Source organism: Columba livia, chromosome 18 (assembly GCF_036013475.1).
Source record: "Columba livia isolate bColLiv1 breed racing homer chromosome 18, bColLiv1.pat.W.v2, whole genome shotgun sequence".
Taxonomy (NCBI): domain Eukaryota; kingdom Metazoa; phylum Chordata; class Aves; order Columbiformes; family Columbidae; genus Columba; species Columba livia.
The window spans coordinates 7426309-7445140 of record NC_088619.1 but is presented as its reverse complement, the minus strand read 5'-3'; the positions used below and the strand labels follow the sequence as shown (position 1 = coordinate 7445140).

Below are 18832 nucleotides of genomic sequence, written 5' to 3'. Positions count from 1 at the left end.
GTACCAGTCGTATATAGGAGTATCTGTTGTGGTATTTCTATTGTCTACTAATTACAAATTGCAGGAATTACAGCTTAATTAGGACAGGCGTGCAAATATTCTGGTTAATGCACATGTTTTGTTAGCACCCATTCGTTACGTGATGCTTGAATCAGTAGCTAACAAGATAAAATCTTAAGACTAGAAATATTGCTAAATTTGAAATGAGGTAGTAATTATTTTCTAATAGTGGTCTATGGCATTTATATTAGTTGATATATTTTTGCTTTGAGATTTTGCTGCTCCCTTTAGGTCTTCCTTGAAATCATAGGGAAGCTTAAATTGGCATAAAACATAAAAAGGCACTTTTGGGTACCTGAAGTCTGTTCTTCACTGGTGAGGGCCCCATACCTGCCCAAGTCAGAGAACACACCAGGTCCCCACAGTTCCAGCTTCAGTAGCGGTAGAACGGGGAAACCTGATGGTATCATTCCCTTTTGCCTCCCTGCTGTAGCAAACAGCGCTGGTTTGTCAGGAAATTTTTCTAATTCAGTTGTAGTGTGGATAATCACTTAATTGTAATGTAAGAATCCATTGTTCGTTAATTATTCCTTTAGGTCTTTCACGGTTGAAATCTGGTCATACTTAGTCTGCCATTACAGAGAAATTAATATTCAACAATTGGGTTTCTGAAAAAACAATGGAGGAGTAAAGGCAATTCTGGATTATAAGTGATTAAACCTTTATCTCAAGGAAGTTGTATTTCAAAATGAAGACCTCCCTTTTCATTATAGCAATTTTCCCATGACTTTCCTGGTGTCAGTTTATTTCAATAATTCCTACGTGTGCATTTTGAAGATGCCACCCTTTGTCAAGGCCTCTGTGTTGAATTATATTAGTCAAACTTAATACCAGAGCATCTTTTCACTTTTGTCTCCAAGAGTCTTTTTTCCCACTGTCAGCCCATTATTGAAGGATACCTTTGCTCCTGAAGACCACCAGACCATCCCCTGTACCAGCAGGGACCAGCTTTTCTCGCTGCTGAGTTTCACTGTTTCTGACAGTGGCAAGAAAACACCCTCTACAGAGGCACTAAGTTTGACCTTTATTTATGTAGTCTCACACCTTCTTAGAAGCCCCTGTGTTCTCTGAATTGCTTCTAGGAAAAAAGAACTGGGATGAGCAGCTTGTAGGAGGGTGGATTGTTCTGGTGGCCACAAACTGGACAGGCTTTCAGTGGGGGTTTTCCTAACAGCCCCTTGCACTGCTGGTCCTGCTGTGCAAACAGCCTTAAACTGAACCAGCCCAAACCAGAAAGACACGTGGCAGTGGGCTTTGGAATATTCTGCATTTCCAGGTAGAAATGATGGCCATGTAGAACAGGCTTATCTAATGTTTTTTGCTTCCAAAAGAAAAGAAAATAAAAATTGCTATACTCGCTGTCAAATTAAAGGTTACTTAAATGTACCTCATCCCTTGTGTCCCTATAACAGAAACCTCTAAACTGTATAACACCAATGTCAGCTGTAGTCACTAATGATGTTGCTCTTTGCTACATATGTGATTACTTCTTCTAATGCTTTGTTTTCTAAGAGACTAGAATGTCCCTTGGTATTATGTTGCAAAACCATTGTAAATATGAAGAAGATGATGTCCTATATATGTCATTGAGATTAATTTACTTACCGCCTGAAATAAATATATGTTGTTTATTAAGGCTAACAGTGTACAGATTAAAAGTAATCTGAAACTGAGATTGGTAGATAATTTTGCAGAGAAAACGTTCTAACAAAGTATAAGAAAACCTGACTTGAAGAGTATTGATTGCACAGAACAAATGCTTCTAAGTTAGGAAAGAATAGGATTAAATCTGCCTTTATAAGCTTATCTGACCTGTCTAGACAATTCTATTATGACACCTGTTAAATATTATCTGACATTTCTTCCACAAAAATTGGAAGATTTGGTCATTTAGGTTTTTCAGAAACAGTGATTTCAAGTCTAGTTTCTAGAGTGTTATTTCCTACTTATTATAGATTCTTATTGTCTGTTTCTTCTCTGTCCCTACCTGTTTCCCCTCTAATCCCATTCCCAACCAAGATATATTAATAGTTGTAATAATAAAATACCGTAGGTAAACTAGGAATAGGACTTTCACCTAAATAGCCTTAGCTCAGGAATTTATAAAAAGAATTTCTAGCTCTATGAATTAGTATATTTAAAGCTTATAACTCAAATCATTCAGGAAATTCACATAAAGTGAGTTTTTCCACAGATTAATTAAAAGGTAAGGGGAAAGATGACTTACTGGTTTTGGTGCCAGTGAACCTGTATGTCTGCATAGTTTTGATGAGCAGTTTGTTTTTTCCTAGTGTAAACTCATCTGGTATCCAGACCTTTAGTTTGACTTGAACTAATATTCAGTAGTAAAATAACTGAACAATATCCTTCTCTAAATCAGATTTTACGTTTTGGGATTACTTTGGCTGAATTAAAAGCTAACAGTTTCTAATTCCCTGTTTTCTATATATTATTTTTACCATTTCCATATAACACTCTTCAGCGATAACAGAAGATAATAATGTAAGAGTGGGAACTAGGCGAAAAAATAAAAACCAGCACTTATTTTGAGCACAATGTCAACTGAATATTTGCTTTAGAAGTCCATCTACATGATGTGCAAACTCTGAATTGTGTGAATTCAGGCAATAACAGTAAAGTGAAATCACGTCTTGTTAAAGTACGGAAATGATGGGGCAGATTAACAGCGCCAGATGCACTTTTGTAAAACCTTTCATTCAAAGTAATGATAGAATTTGTGATTTAATGTATTAGGAAAATTATCTTAGTAAATACCTGTTCTTTGTTTGAACATCATACACTTACAAATTAGCAACTGAGCCATCTAACCATGAATACTAAAAGGCAGCCCTGATGCCAGCTGTGGTACTTTTGAGCTAAATCTGTACTTCTTTGTTAGCTGGACTTGTAACTTTTCAATTAAATCCTATCACCTGCAGGAAGCCAAGGCAGCTGTAGAAGAGACACGAGCCCTGCGAAGCAGGATTCACCTGGCAGAGGTGGCACAAAGGCAGGCTCGTGGGATGGAGATGGACTATGAAGAAGTAATTCGCCTATTAGAAGCTGAAATTGTAGAGCTGAAGGCTCAGCTCACCGATCATTCTGGCCAAAATAAAGTAAGCAAAGCAGTCGCCTGTCGTAGTTACCATGGTTTCCTCGCTGTTGTCGTGTATCTTGTTTTCATTTTCTTTTCATCTGCTTTTCTAAAGTAGGTCACTGTTTGTCTTGTATTATTCAATAACTGGAAGGATGCGTAGTGAAGGGGGTAATGTGAAGTGTGTGAGCTTTCTTTTATCGAGATGTCTTTGGGCTGGAAAAATAGAAGCCAGAAGCAAATGTGGGTCATAGGTCAAGATGGCACATCTCGAGCATTAAAGCATGGAACAGTTTTTGGACTGCAGATATATTGTCTCTAAAAACTATATGTAATTTGTATGCTTTTGTGTTTATATAAAAATGGCCTTCATATTCATGTTTCTGTTAGACAAATAATAACAATATCAAGTCCGGTACTGTTCTTAAGTAAATTTGGATTTAATCAAGGTAATAATTTAAATGCTACTAAGAGTATCCTGCCAAAATTCTAATTTTTCTTTTAATTGAACCTCATATTTTAATACGACTTCAGTGAGGCATTTTCAAAACGTGCTAAGGAATAGAATATTTGAGGCACTTCTAAATTTTTCCACATAATTGCAGATCATTTTCTACATGCAGTTTGAACAAGTGCAGGGTGGTTGGCATTGGTGTGGTTACCTTGTTTTTCTCATAAAAAATGCATGTGCCTATGAATCGATGAAGAAAACCTACTGAAATATTACCTTATTTCATCCTGAGAATTAATTCAATATATTACAAGATATTAAAAGGTAAAACTGAGCTCTGTGATATACTTGCAAAGAAGCAACGTAGCAAGAACACGTAGCTCCCAGGGAGGAATTCCTCTCATCTAATTGTGAGTGTATGTGATGAGGTGAATCACACCCTAGAAGTTCTTATTTGAGAACGTCTGGTGAGATGCCCCATCCATATCATCCTTATGTCAGGTGTTTTTGAAGCACTGCTTGTTTTCTAGCAGTTGAATAAATACCAAAATTTTAAGAAATTCAGAGCGTGTGGGTTGTTCTCTTAGAGATTTGTCTCTGAGATGCCAGCTCAAATTCCTGAATTTCTGAGCGAGTGCTCAAAAATCTGAGGTGAGATTTGATTCTGTGCATTTCTTATTCAAAATAAGCAGTAGCAAGTAGGTATGAAATAGAATATACTCATATTAGTAGAAAAGAATGAGGTACGTCTGAGGGCTTACCAGCTCCCTCTCCATTAGTAAAGTGGCTTTTTGGGGTTTTTTTTAATAAGAGTTGTATACTGGGTAGTGGGCTTTCAGAAAAGATCATCTACAGTGATGTGAAAGTTGATGTTTAATGATAATGGTATTTTCTTAATTTTGGAGAGTGTTTTGCTCAGGATCTTCTCCTCAGCCTGGCTAAAGAGACGTCCCCATAGACACGTGAAGACTTTACTCGTGGTCCTCTCACACAAACAAGCTGAAACCTTGAGCTTCCAGAACTGGACTTAATGGGGCTCCCATTCTCTGTAGCTGAAGGGACATATAACGCTGATTGATGTGTTATACAAGCGCATGTAGGGCAATCCTAGGGGGTCGTTTTCTCCAAGATATGCCGTCATTACTCTGTTGGCCAAAGGGTGTACAGATACAAATTAGTGAGCTGAGCTTGTTCACATACTGGCTATTTATGCCACCCTGGTGACAGATACTGTCACCATCAGGTTGATATTTTTGATCCATTCATTAATCAGTTCAAACTGTCTTAAGATTTAGCCCTATCATTGCTGCTAGCTGCCAGTTTCAGTTTACCTTTATATCACTTCCTAAAATCTGTTGCAGTTTGGGAGCTGATTTGCCAGCACACCTGCCTCAGGAGCAGTTATGTTTTCCAGAAATGCAGAAAAGAATGTATGTTAAACATTTCAGATGTCCGTTTCAATTCACACATTATATCTGCGTGCGCTATTGGAGAAAATGATTAGAATAAAAGCCTTAAAATATCCCTCCCAGGATAACATCCAAGACTTGAGAAAGAGAGTTACAGTGCTTGACTGCCAGCTGCGGAAATCTGAGTCGGCCAGGAAGACCTTTGAGGTGGCTACTGAAAAATTGCTGCAATTTATAGAGGTAACTTTGCTTGTCATTTCTGGCAATGTTTTATTTGGAAAAGTTTTGTGTTGATGTTTCTGAGGAATAAACACAATAAAGTGCCTACAGGCTAGTTTGCCAAGATCCTTTCATTGCTAGAAATAAAGATTGTGTGTGTACAGACGCACAATTTACTTTATGTTTTGGTAAACAAAGTAAACAAATGAAACTGATCAGGTTTTTTTTTTCGCCTAATTTTTCACAACTCCTATCAATTTCTGTGAAACTCCTGAGAGGAAAAAGGCAGAAAAAGTATTATTTGGTAATGTTTTGAAATGTTGTGAAACAACAACAACCAAAAAGTGACATTATGATAAAGAGCTTATAATATTGTGGTTTTTACTTTTACATTTCTGACTGAGTGACTAGACTTTAATTCTAAATCAAATCCCCCACACCGAAATAGAACGTTGAATTCTAAGATATTAACTTATTGACTGTGTTGATCTATGAACCGTTAACTTGTTGCCTCTCGCCAACAGGTTGTGCATGAAATACTTTCAGATAACTCTACTTCTTCGACACTTTTAAGGTAACGAATGGCATAGTTATTAATATTGGCACAGCAATATTAACATAAAAAAACTCAACTATTGTTTCAAAGTCTCCAGAAACTGTCTGGTAGCTCTTTTTCCTATAGTCTTTGCTATATGTTTCTGAATGTCCCTTTATTGGGAGGGGGGGAATGACATGAATTATAAACTAGGCTTTCAGGATACAGCTTCATTAAAAACCCCAGAATTAAATTAAAACAGTTAGTAATTACATAGCTGTGGTTGCCTGGATGTTTCCATGAAGTAATTATACTGTGCTAAGGATTAGTTAAAATTGCAAGGAACCTTAACAGTGGGGTATAATTTTTTTGTTATTAATTTTTAACTTTCCTAATACCTGTATTGTACAGACAGAACTGCTGAGGCGAACTCATCAGTTTAGTAATGTGAACCTTTGTTCACACAGTAAGACCAAAACCAATCTAGAAATACAAGTTTATTAAAAGTAACCATTGCTTTTATAATCTTACAAATACACAATTCCTATGTTTTGTTCTCTTAGCGACAGAAGAGCAACACTGTCTACTAAAGCATTTCTTGCACGCCTGGGAAGGATTGGACCTACTGTCACAACAGCCCTTGCAGCAGAAGCCAGAGACCTTGCCAAGTCTGTCCGTGCCATTTTGGAAGTAGATTGTGAGTGAGTGTTTGTGTCTGCATGTATACACACACATAAATACTTGCTTCTTCTCATCAAGTGTTGTGGCTTTAGCATCTTGCTTGCTAATTGAGGATAACATGTTTCAGTAGTCACCACATGAGATTTTTTTCCAGATGTGGAAAAAGGATCCTGAGTAGGGGTTACGATAGTACACTCTATTCCCTCTGTTTCCTTATGTTATTTCTGATAGCATGCTCTGTTATTTCTTTTACTAGCTTTCAGTAATAATAATACTGTGGTCTAATCAATCAAGAAAATATTTATTCTTCTGAGGTTTAATGTGGGAGTAGGTATACACTTCTGAAAAGACCTAATAATTCAAAGATATACAACACATTTCATCCCACTCTAGAAGAGCTGACTGGGCAAGAGCTTCTTATGCAAACTGAGATTAGTCACCTGTAGTGAAGCATATTAAAGTCAATGGATGGTACTGCTACCGAGCAGATTGTTTAGAGCTACAGTGATCTGATCTCTCAGTGGACTCAGTTTTTCTTTTTACTTTTGTTCTTCTGTTAATTTTGCCTTTTGCGCTCTTCACTTTCGGGTTCAGGCTTTTATCTAACAACAACCTCATGAAAGGAAGAAGTGGAAGTGTAATATTAAAAAATTGTATGGTTCTGTTTGATAACATTCATCACTCTTCCAAAAACAGATACTGAGGATTTCTGTAGTTCAAGACCATCTTACTCTAAACATTAGGAAAAGTAAGGAGTACGCATCCCATGGGATTCTAGAGCCTTGGGTTTCCTTGTCTGAAAAGGCATCTGAAGCTCATTGAAATTGATTCATAGCAATATTTCCACAGACCTTGGGGGGCTTTAAACCAAAATGGTGAACGCAGTGTAAGTCAACAGGATTCTGGAAGAGAGGCTTTAATAACTCGGTGTCTTAAACCACACAAATACAGGTCCTTCCAACATGAGAAGGTTGTATCAGAACGAGAAGATTTCTCTAAATCTGTAGAAATCGGAGAATTATTATTAAGAATTTTTAGATGTGAATTTTGAAGTCAGGAAATGCCCTTGAGGACGCAAACCCTCCAGGGCTTTTAAATATGATGTCAATTCATTAGCAAAGAAGATATTTTTATCTAAAATTGGATGTGAACCAGCAGAATAAATCATTCATAGCGCTGAAGGGTGGTGCAGGTTCAGTGTCAGTTCAATATGCACCTTCATCAAACTGTAATAAGAATATGATGTTATTCCAAAGTATATATTTTCCCGGAAAATCCGAAGCAGAAAATTAATGCTAAAATGAGGAATATGAAGATTTCCGGAATCATGCAAAACTAGCAAGATTTCCTCACTCTGATGCTGTATCCTCATACCAGAATGTTTACAAAATGTTATTCTGTTGAATTTCCATGAACATGTGTCAAATAGTGTCTTCATGAAGATTTTATTGCTGTAGGGAGTGAATGTAGCCTGCAGTTTCATTTTGAGATACGTGTATATCCTCAGGTCATTAACAGAAATCTCACCCATTGGTAAAAATTCCGCTAGTTCCTAAGTGGTTACTGTAGTAAACTGCCTGCAGTTGGAAATCTAAGAAAATCTGTGGCTTATTATATCATTGCCAGTACAGATAATGGAAATGATTGTATATTTTGATTGTATTTACATATAGTTGAGCAGACATCTCAGTTCTAATCCAGGTTAGGTGGACTGATTTGCAGAAATGGAATGGAATGGCCTGACATATTACAGGAGTTTCTGTGAAGCTGGTGAATTATGGTCAGCAATAACCATTGTATCAAATATTTGAATATCCTCTTTACATTGTTTGGGAACTAATTTAGAAAGGGACTGAATAAATGTATTTGTTGAGGAATTGTTTCAAGATACGGAAAATGCCTTATTTGACATTATATATATATGCAACGTGTGTTTATTACATCACTCTATGGAGAAGAAAACAAAATAAGAAGGTGAAAAAATTGCTCAGAAGTGTCTGCAATATCAGAATTAGAGTTACTGGTGGAAGTGAAAACAATACCAGTGGCCAGGAAAGGACATAATTGTGTGACAGTGGTGGAGTTCTGTCACATTGAGTTGTTTCGGTCACACTGCACAAGAAATCATGCAAGGAAAACTTCTAATTCTAAATGCAACTGAATTCAAACATGTGGTTGTGTCAAACGTAATAGGTAGGATACATGTTAGAAAGCTCTGGAGCCATTGCGGGGATCCATTTTATAAAGCCGAGAGTTAAAAATAGCTTTGCAGAGAAGGATTTAAAGATTGAACGTCATCCTTCTGAGTTCATTCTGATTTGGAGAGTATTACAGATAGATTTGGGCTCTGACGAGCCTGTATATGAGATTAAAGCTTTAAACCTCACTCACTTTCTCTCGCTAAAAAAAAACGAGTAGATAAGGCAGAGTAACTATTTAATAGCATTCTTTCTGCAGCCCTCCCTGCCAGATTCTCACAAAAGATTTCCCAAGTGATCTTCAGTTTTCTTGCGGATGGACTGTCATAAACAAGGGCCTCTCATGGATGCAGCGTTTCATAAATATACATCAAAGAAAAAAGTATAATAGACGCTACATTGCAGACTGAAGGTTTTTCTTTTTTTCTGGAAAGATGTTCACAATATATTAACTTCCTAATGAATTCTTAGAGAACTGGAGTTAGGATTTCCGAGATTGCTAAGTGGATAAAAATGCAGAGCTGGGCAACCATCATCATATATTTTACCTTCTAAATAGAACTTATCTTTCGTTATTTTCTTCATTTTGTACAACATGAAGTGAAGGAGCCCCAACCAAAATACCTTTTTGATTCATTTACAGTACGTGTGAAACAGTCTAGGTGCAAAGACAAAGCTGTGGAGTGTTCTTCCAAAAGAGAATTGCTTCACCTGTTAAAGATCATCCCTTGCAACCAGGTCAAAATGATGTATTTATGAATTAGCCACAGAAATGTTCTTGTGCAATATCATGACATTTTGCTGGAAGGAAGAGGTTTAAAGAAGTTCTGTGTATTCCTGAGAATCTCCAAGGACATATTGCCTAGCGATAATGCTGCAGATCAGCTTTGCAGGTTGAATGACAGGTGTGTGAAGTCGGTTTGGCGATTCTTCAAGTGAGGGCTCTGCTTAAGAAAAAAACAACTCATTTTCCAGCGCTTGCTACTACGGGATCCTCAAGATCCAGAAATGCAAATAAAGAAGTAATAAACAGAATAATCAAGCTTATCCCTTGAAAGATTCATCCTTCATCTTCTTGAAAGACTCTAAGCTATTTTTAGAAAATAAGTCTTGAGAGGCCTTTCTGCTTTGTAGAATACAAGTATCTCCTGAAGACATGAAGAAAATTACTTTCATCATACAATGGATAATAATGCCTTAGTGAAAGAACTGTAGCATTTGAAAGTAGTTGCTGGCTGCACTTAGTAGTCCATATGGTGCAAATCGTACTAAAAAGAATTGAGCTAAAAAGAATTGAGAAAGCATTTTCTTTTCTATTACAAAATTAGAAAAGAAATACACTTGGTGCTGGTAATGGCAAAAATCTGATTAACCTTGGAACATACTTATCCCTTCATAAAATAGCAGGCAATCGGCACTTTGAAATGTGCACTAGCTTAAGGTACTTTTAAGTATTTTGACTGCTAATTTCCTCACTCTGCCTCTGAAATTTCTATCCAAAAATACAATCTTGCTCTTGTTGATATAACCCCAGTCGCCAGTATCCATCAGGTGCTCTGAAAGCCGCTGCTCTGCCCAGCAGGACCTCAAGCAGCACATCTTGAACTATTTTTTCCCATCATGTTCCTTTAATCTGTTGTCAGCCTGAGATCTGACACATGATAATGATGCTGAAGTTCACTAAAACAATCTCCAAATTAACATAGCTTCCAAAAATCCTGCTTGCCTCACTGATACTGATCTTACGAGTCACGGTAGTTACTGTACCTTTGCTATTTTGAGAACAGCTAATTTTCTTAAGTATTCATATTCCTTTTATTTGTTGCAGCCTTGGTGTGTTTCTTTATTACAACTGGATTCATGCCATATACATTATTACAATTTTGTTCTTGAAAGTAAAGATACAACAGTGCTATAATTGTGTATAGATAATTGGCTGTAATTCAGCAGGAGAGTTCTGAAATAGCTGACAGGTAACCATGGGCTATTTCCTGCCCCCTATTTTGGTTTACGTCTGTGCATCAAATTCCAGATGTAATTGCAACATGGGTAGGCATACCCTGGTGAACTTGACTTTCATTAATTACGCTAGTGATATTAAAAAGATGCATTTGCAGATACTGAATATCAACATATGAGTCCTCTGTTCACCCCAAGAATACTGTCTGATTGCCAGCGTTTGCTGCAGCTCATGCTGCTTGTTTTCTTATATTTTTAGTATCAGAAAGAGAATATTATTTCCTGCAAGATCATCTTTATGAGGCTAATTCTGCCTTGGGAGGATAGCATACCTTTAACATTCTTTCAGCCAATAAACTAGAAATGTACCTTTTCTTCCTTACTGGAAGAGCTACTCGGGAAGGAGCAGCATAATGATAACTAAAGAGATAACTCTGTGGATTCATTGTTCTGCCAAGGCCGTAAATATTTCAGTGAATTACTGAAATCAGAAATAGAAGAGACCTATTAAATTATACCATGTATATCCTGAATGCATCTGTACAGCTCCTCTTTTTAATAGCTTTTGACTAGCAATAGAAATCTTAAGATCGGTGCCATATGCTTTAAAGCTAAAGCAGTTATATTTGTCAATTAAACATTTTCTGATACACAATTTGAGCCACAAAGCAGCTGCCCCAGTCATGGGCAGGGAGTTGGGGAGGGTGGGGATTTAACAGAAGTTTCCTGAGTTATATAAATGTGATCTTGATATTTCTTCCTGGACAGTAACTTACTGTTACTATGATCTCTTACAGTATGGATAATATTCTTCTGTATTCTTAGATAACTGTCAAGTTTGTTAGTGATTTATCAAAATACTTTGTCTCTGGTTTATCATTGTTGAACATGGTATTTATGCATTGAATTTTCATTGAGCAGAAATGTCAGTTGGTGCCTTGACTGCAGAACAGTGTCGAGTGGTACCTTTGCGCTGTCTTACCCTCTTAAAGGCTTCATCAGAAGAGGAGAATGATTAATGAGGAAGCAGAGACTTAATAGCGACAGCCAGTATACACTTCGCGAAGTTTTCTGAAAAAGTTTTACTGGTTTTGGTTTCTAGTACTGTATGTATGGTGATATATTTCAGTGCTGTGTACTTGATGTGAATTAAATTTTTAATACATGTTTATCCACATATTTCAAAGGAGTTTAGAATTATAGCTGTGGTTTCCGAGCTGTAGTTTGTCAACAGCCACTGAACCACAAAACTCTTATAACTGATTTACAGCTCGTCTACAGAAACTTAGCACTTTTACATTCTTTTCAATTAAAGATTAATTAGGATAATCTATGAGAATTTTTGGGGGTGGGTAGCGATGCCTGACTCAAAAAATTTGAGACCACTGAGCTGTACCTTCATCACTGCTGTAGTAGCAATATTGAAGTGCATACCTGTACTTAGAAGCAGTGCCTATAATGTTACATTGAAAGGCCAGAGAAGCCAAATCAAGGTTCAACAGTTTATTGCAAAGCTAGTACACAGCAAAAAAAGCTTTCACGGTTCCACCCTTGGCTGTGTTTTTGTTGTTATGTTGGTTTGGATTTAGTATTATTGGAGTCTGAGTTCAGGTGCTGACAAGTCTAAAAAAACATACTCTACAGCCCGTTTCTTTGGCCAGGATTGGTTTGGGTTTACAATAGGTATTTGGAAGGAGACGAGTGAAGAGTTTGGCACGCATAAAGATTCCTTGCAAATGGGAAGCAGAAGAAATGTCTGCATGTAATGCAAATTATGCAACAGTTTAGAAAACTAGCACTTAGATAGTACTTTGTCACCAAGGAATCAGAAAAGATTTGGCTAGAAAGGACCTCTAGGAATTAGGTAGCTCATCCACCTGCATCCAGCAACATGAATTATATCTACATTAATCCATCAGGTGTTTGTCTAGCATATTCCAGAGCTTCAGTATGTTAACTATTCCCTTCCTTAATTATCTTTACTATTACAAGGCTTTTCCTTTGTCTTAAATCCTCTTCATTGCAGTTTAAGCCCATTGCTGCTTGTCTCCATCCCTATAGTTATTGAAAACACTCTACTGCTTTCCCCTTTGAGGCAGCTTTTAAAGACCTGTGGTCTTTTGAAGACCATATCGTGTTTCCACTCCCTTTAGTGTTCCCCAAAACAAACCGATATTAGTTTTCTTATTTTTTCATTGCAGAGCATGTCTTCTAGCTATGTAGTCACCCTTGCACTTCTCTGAGTTCTCCAATTCATCAAAACTGTGTTGAGTTCCGTAGTTGAGACCTTCCTGTGGGAGACCAAAATGGAATAATAAGTTTCTTTGTTTTACTACATAGCACACCAGCTCTCACATCCCCACATGGTGTTTCCTTTCCCTGACAGCTTCATGTCACTGATCCATATGAAGTTTGGGCTTTCCTGTGCTCCCAGCGCCTTTTCTGCTGAACCAAAGGCCAGCAAGACGCACCTTACTTGCTTTTGTGCAGCTGATTAGTCACACCTAGTGCAGTACTTTGCTTTTGTCTTTATTGAATTACACCCTATTTTATTTCAAACATTTGATCCAGTTAGTCAAGCTCTTAAAAAATTCTAATCCTGCTTTTCAATGATATTTAAAAGAAATGTCTGTGTACAAATGGGTTTTAAATCCTGAATTATCTCTGAACTCTCCTTACTCGACTAAAACCACATTTTGTTGAATATGAGTGAGGAATGACATTGTTTTCACCCAGCTGGTCTTACTGGCGGGTGTTGTTACAGGACGTAGAAATTAGACCCCCCTTGTTAATTTGATGGCTGAGAATCAAAACATTACAACTTGTGATTATGTACAAGCTGAGAAACTAGATAAAAGGTGACACTAATAAGGGTGGAATAATTTTATCGCCTGATCAAATAAAAAATATATTTAAAGTATTAATTATTAACAAGTTGCTAACTAATTTAATGGTGATTGAACATGTATGTTATTCCCAGTGTTTCACAGCAAGGAAAAAGACAATTCGATGTCTAAAGCCTGTATTTAAGACAGTTCTATAATGTGACCTAGATTTCAGAACTCTGTTGTTACTGCTAGAAAAGCAATTTATTCTCTCATTCACTTACCTTTAATGAGAAAAGATGAGTCAGCTTTTGAATAGGCACTGTCTGTACTGACTTTCAAATCAAAACATTTTAATAATGAAAAACAAGTAAGTGATATTATTATACCTTAAAATGCAGATCAGCTAAGAAGATTAGTGCAGTCTTGTTAGCTTGATTTCCAGCATCTCAGAAGGAAGACTTCATTAAAGACCAGACCTTTAAAAGTCTGTGGACTCATTTAGCTCATACTGTGACCCAGCTATGAAAAAAATTAATTGACTTTGTGCCTCTTTCCATACAAATTGGACTTGCTCTTGGTAACTATGGAGACTAAAGTCAAAACTCTCCAGAATCAACAGTTTTACTGGATAGTAAATACTTCCTAAATTATCCCTCTGTTAATTTCTGTTGACACAATGCTTAAAATTTTGGTATATTAATCCTTAATTATAGTAAGATGTTTTGACATAAGGGAGGAGGAAAAAAAGCTTTCAAATTTGGAACAGGCTGCCCAGGGCACTGGTGGAGTCACCATCCCTGGAGGGGTTTCAAAGAGGCAGAGATGAGGTTCTCAGGGACATGCGTTAGTGATAGTGTCGGGTTGATGGGTGGACTCAATCTTGAGGATCTTTTTCAACCAGAATATTCATGTGATTCTATGGGTACAGTATGGAGCTGAACCAAAGGAGTTGCGTGTACTTTTGTGCAGCTAATGAGTTAATTTTCTACACAACTATGCACATCCTCAGAGAGCTGGATTAGCAGGAGCGGGGGGAACGAGCAGCCCTTTGTTTCGAATGTCAATGTGTGCTAAAGCTCTCAGAGCTCATCTCGTGGAAGAGGGTTGGTGTGCTTTCTGACAGCTCCTTCAGTTGTCACATTTCTTTACTTTTTTCAGTAGGCAGGAGTGAGAAACTGAGGGCTAGCAGAGTTACTTAGACATATATGGTGCACAAGTGTGATAATTTAAATGGAAAGAAGCACAGAGAAAGCTGATTGCCAAGAATGATATAGAAAGCTTTTTAAAAGTGTATTTTAAGGAGAATTTGCAGGAGGAGAACATAATGGCTTGGTGCTTATGGAGGAGACCAAAATGAGGTACAAAAAGTCTCATACTAGATCTGTTACCTCATGCTATAAAGCACGTGTGTCGTTAACTGGGAGTTAAGGATGGAGACTTTGCCTTGCATTGGTGATTGCTACAGGTGTTACGTTGGGAGTCCTTTACAATTAAGGTAAATTATGCTATTTTGGGTACATCATGGAATATTTTTCCCCTTCAGGTTTATAACAAGAAAAGGAAAGGCATCCTAGTTTCTAAGAACTTTTGACATTATTTTTAAAATATGCTGGCTTTAAAGTCATATCTTCCTGTAAATAAAACCCTTCTTGTATTTGTTCGTAGCTACAGTGGCTTTACTAGCAGGCTAAAAGGAGATCTTGTTTTAATGTATTTCTGCAATTTTTGCTTCAAAAGGAAAAAGTATTACTTTGGTCTGTACTTATTGCACAATGAGCTCAGCAGAGAGTAGTTTTGTGTCGCTCAATTGTAGGCGGTTCATTCCAGCCCCCTGCACAGTTTAATGTCATCAGCAGCGCAAAAAAGTAAGATATTACTTAGCAAGAGAGGCCCATGAGATAAATACTATAGCTTTTTAAATCTCAGACAATTTCTGCTCAATTCTAATTTTAGAGACATCATTTTAATTTGTTACCAATGAATGCTTTCTAATTAAACTTATATTTAACAGTCACATGCGTCAGCGAGCAGTGTGAGCTGACAGTGATGGAGGTGGGTGGATAGCACAATAGATGGTGACAAGAGAAGTTGATCCAGTAAGGAAAGGAGGAGATGGATGAATTCCGGAACAAAGAGTAATCAGAGGAGCATAAGGGTAGGGAAATTGAGGAAGAAAAATAAATGGTTTAGAGCTGGGCCATGCGGTGAAGTACTCCAGGGCATTCCTAATGACCTGGTCCTGGTGGTGAATGCCCTGTGTGCAGATGTTGGTATTTCTGCAATGAGAATGTTTTATTCCCAAACATTTTCATCAGCTGGAAGTGGATTGTACTAACTCAGAACACGAATGTTCTTCAGAGAGTACTTTACTTTAATGAATTTAACTTTTTTAGCCTATGTGTAGAGGAACCTAGGAACCAGTATTAAAATCTAATATATGGCATTTCTGTATCATCTGCCAATTATGGACCATTTCTCCGATTTAATACTAAGTAATGTGTTTCATGTCTTCAGCAGTTTAAGAAGACCTGTACATGTAAACAAAAGTAATTTTAACTTATGCCATTTTTCCTTCAAAATTACTTTGTAAATTGTGATGTATTCAATCAGCAATGGAAATAATAGAGTGTTCTTGACCCATCCCAAACAGACAGCATCATGTTAGTGGCCAGCACTGGAGGACTGTAGAAAAAAGCCTGTGATTAATTCATAGAAAGGATAGGGGTTTTTTAAGCTGTTGCTTAATGAATGGATAAGACTGAAAAAAACGTAATGGGGAACACACCATTTTTAAGATCTTATAGGAAAGCACTATAGCGATACAATCCTAGGATACTCTTTCTTTTGCTGCGTCACTGAGATGGTTACTACAGCCTTTTAACATTAAAAATGGAACAAAACATTCGAAAGGCAAATATTAGTCTGTGTTTGAAAAACCTGTAGTTTTGTGGGTTTTGTTGTATTTCCAATATTCTGCTTCTTTATCCTTCTCAAAGACAGGCAGCAGCAACGTCATTGCTCGGATGACTGTAGCTCTCACTCATTTGTAAAGAACTTCATTGCACACGCTGGGCAGACTGTTCTAAATTTGAATTTCCTTGTTTATTAGGTGGGAGAGCAATATGTTTACAGTAATGTCTGATCACATGTACTGATTGAGATCATTCTTATTTCTTTAAATTAGTCAGCTGACTGTTCATTGTTCATATATTACAATTTCCGTTGTATCCATAGTGTTTCTAATTAACTGTTCCAAGTTATACACAGACTAGTATTAGAACAGAAGAAAACCGTTTCTAACAGTTTGTCATTTCAAAATTACCGTAAAGATGATATAATTCTTTAGCGCAAGAAACAAGCTATTTTATAACTCTCATTTTAAGTCGTAACTTGATGTGATGTAATTGTTTTAATAAGATACTAATGAGTTTGCCAACATAGATGGATCAGTATCTTATGATTAATAGGAAATGGGAAAACACAGGTTACCTTTCACCATGTGCTGAATAACCAAAGTAAGAAAAATACTCTTCCTGAAGCGTAGTTTCTAGGAACAAGAGTGAAGGGAGTTAAGCCAATCTGCCAACCATACCCTAAATTAGTGTAGATTTCAGTCACTAGTATTTCCCAGATGTCCCTGCTTGAAAACTACTTACTCCATCTTTGTTTTATTAAATTACCAACAATGAAAGAAAAAGAACAATTTATTCAAAATGGAATTTGGTATATGAAAGAAAGGCATGGAATGTCCCCTTAGCGCAGTATTATTCATAAAATGAAACACATTTGTTTGTGGGAAGAGCACTTGAAACACTCTAAAGAATAAAGCAACACACAAGCAAATGCCAGCAGTGCATATTCACTTCTGAAAGCTGGCTTTTTTTGAACCTGAGTTTTTATACTTAATTCAAAGTAAGCAGTAAAACACAGTATGTATTATCTATAGCCCCAAAAAATAAAGGGCCATTTTATGCCTGCACCCTGTTGAACACACTCAACAAGCAAGCCCGGATGTTCCTTCACAGATTTTTGCTTTAGCTGTGTCAAATTATATGGCTCACAGAGAATTTCCCCTGCCGGTCTTTCATCATATGATACCCCTCATCTCATACCTGGGATGTTCCCGTATTCCAGTAGCGCTCAGGAGTCCAAGACCAGATAAATTAGGACCAGCAAGTCAGATCTTCAGCTTTCCATCCTCATTGTATTGCCTTGATAGCTCAAAGAGAAGAGCCAAAGCACTGGAGATCTTAAGTAACAAATTTTCTATTATTATTATTCAGGCCACATGAGGAAGGTTTACATGTTGGTAAGAGCTGAACTGGTGGATATTAAATAGAGATCAGAATTCAAACACACATTTATCAAGTGACAGATAAAACTTTATAATGCCCTTTAGCAAATCTTTTATATCAGAAATACTTTTAACAGGTGGGTCCTATTTCTCCAAAAACTTCCTAGTTTTGGAGAATCGTTAATGTTAAATATAAATCAATCATTAGGAGGTAAATAAGGGGTAGTTCTGAGCTAGCTTATGCTGTCATACTTTAAAAAATACGTATAACAGGAAAAGTGAAGCTAGCTAAAAGGATATATAAAAAAGACATCCTTACTTTTGTTGTTGGTCATAGAACGTGGTTATTGCAAAACTGAGTACTTGTACTGTGTGGCTTTTGAATGCCAGATAGATATCGCATCCCTTAAGCTCGATACTTCATATTAATTCCAGACGAGGTGGTTTAATGATAGAGCCATGTGATTGTTCAGCTCTGACAGGAAACGAACTGTAGCGAAACATCTTTTTCATGGTGGATGACAAAGCTGTGAACACAGCTGGAAATAGGATTATGCTCCAGAAAAGAGTTTTTAGGGTGGGATGACCACCTCTGGTTGGCAGCAATGCCCACGCAGTCTTTTCAGATTCATCAGTAATGCTTGTGTGACTGCTAGAATGGAAGCTGCGGTTGGAAGTCTGGTCTTAAAACCAAAATAGAGCACTTAAGGACATGCTTATCTTGAAGCATCTACGTAGTCTCACTTCGGCCAGATCCAGATAGAATCGTACTGAAAAGTACTTTTTTGAACAATTCTTATTATAGTCTCTAAATCTCTCATTTACTTTGAGTAATTTTGTCAGAAAATAAGAAAATTAAAACATATTTGACTGCAATATATAGGCGTAGGGAAATAACTGTAAGTTTTGAGTCAACTGAAGATTCACGCTATGGTATCTGCTTTTGTTAGTGTCACCTACTGGTTTCCATATTTCACAGAATCCCAGAATGTCAGGGATTGGAAGGGACCTGGAAAGCTCATCCAGTCCAATCCCCCCATGGAGCAGGAACACCCAGATGAGGTTACACAGGAAGGTGTCCAGGCAGGTTGGAATGTCTGCAGA

General features: G+C 37.1%; 1 protein-coding gene across 19 annotated transcripts in view; it reads left to right on the top strand.

Moving 5' to 3' along the window:
- The window catches only part of STXBP4 (syntaxin binding protein 4), a 66775-nt gene that overhangs the window by 29533 nt on the left and 18410 nt on the right, over nt 1-18832 (top strand). For 11 of the 19 annotated variants that reach the window (XM_065034764.1, XM_065034767.1, XM_065034761.1 and 8 more), the window contains 4 exons: nt 3000-3176; nt 5138-5254; nt 5758-5807; nt 6332-6469. In XM_065034764.1, the coding sequence (XP_064890836.1) occupies nt 3000-3176; nt 5138-5254; nt 5758-5807; nt 6332-6469 (482 nt within the window). The remainder of the gene's footprint in view (nt 1-2999; nt 3177-5137; nt 5255-5757; nt 5808-6331; nt 6470-18832) is intronic. The other 8 variants (XM_065034771.1, XM_065034763.1, XM_065034775.1 and 5 more) reach the window with 1 other exon arrangement.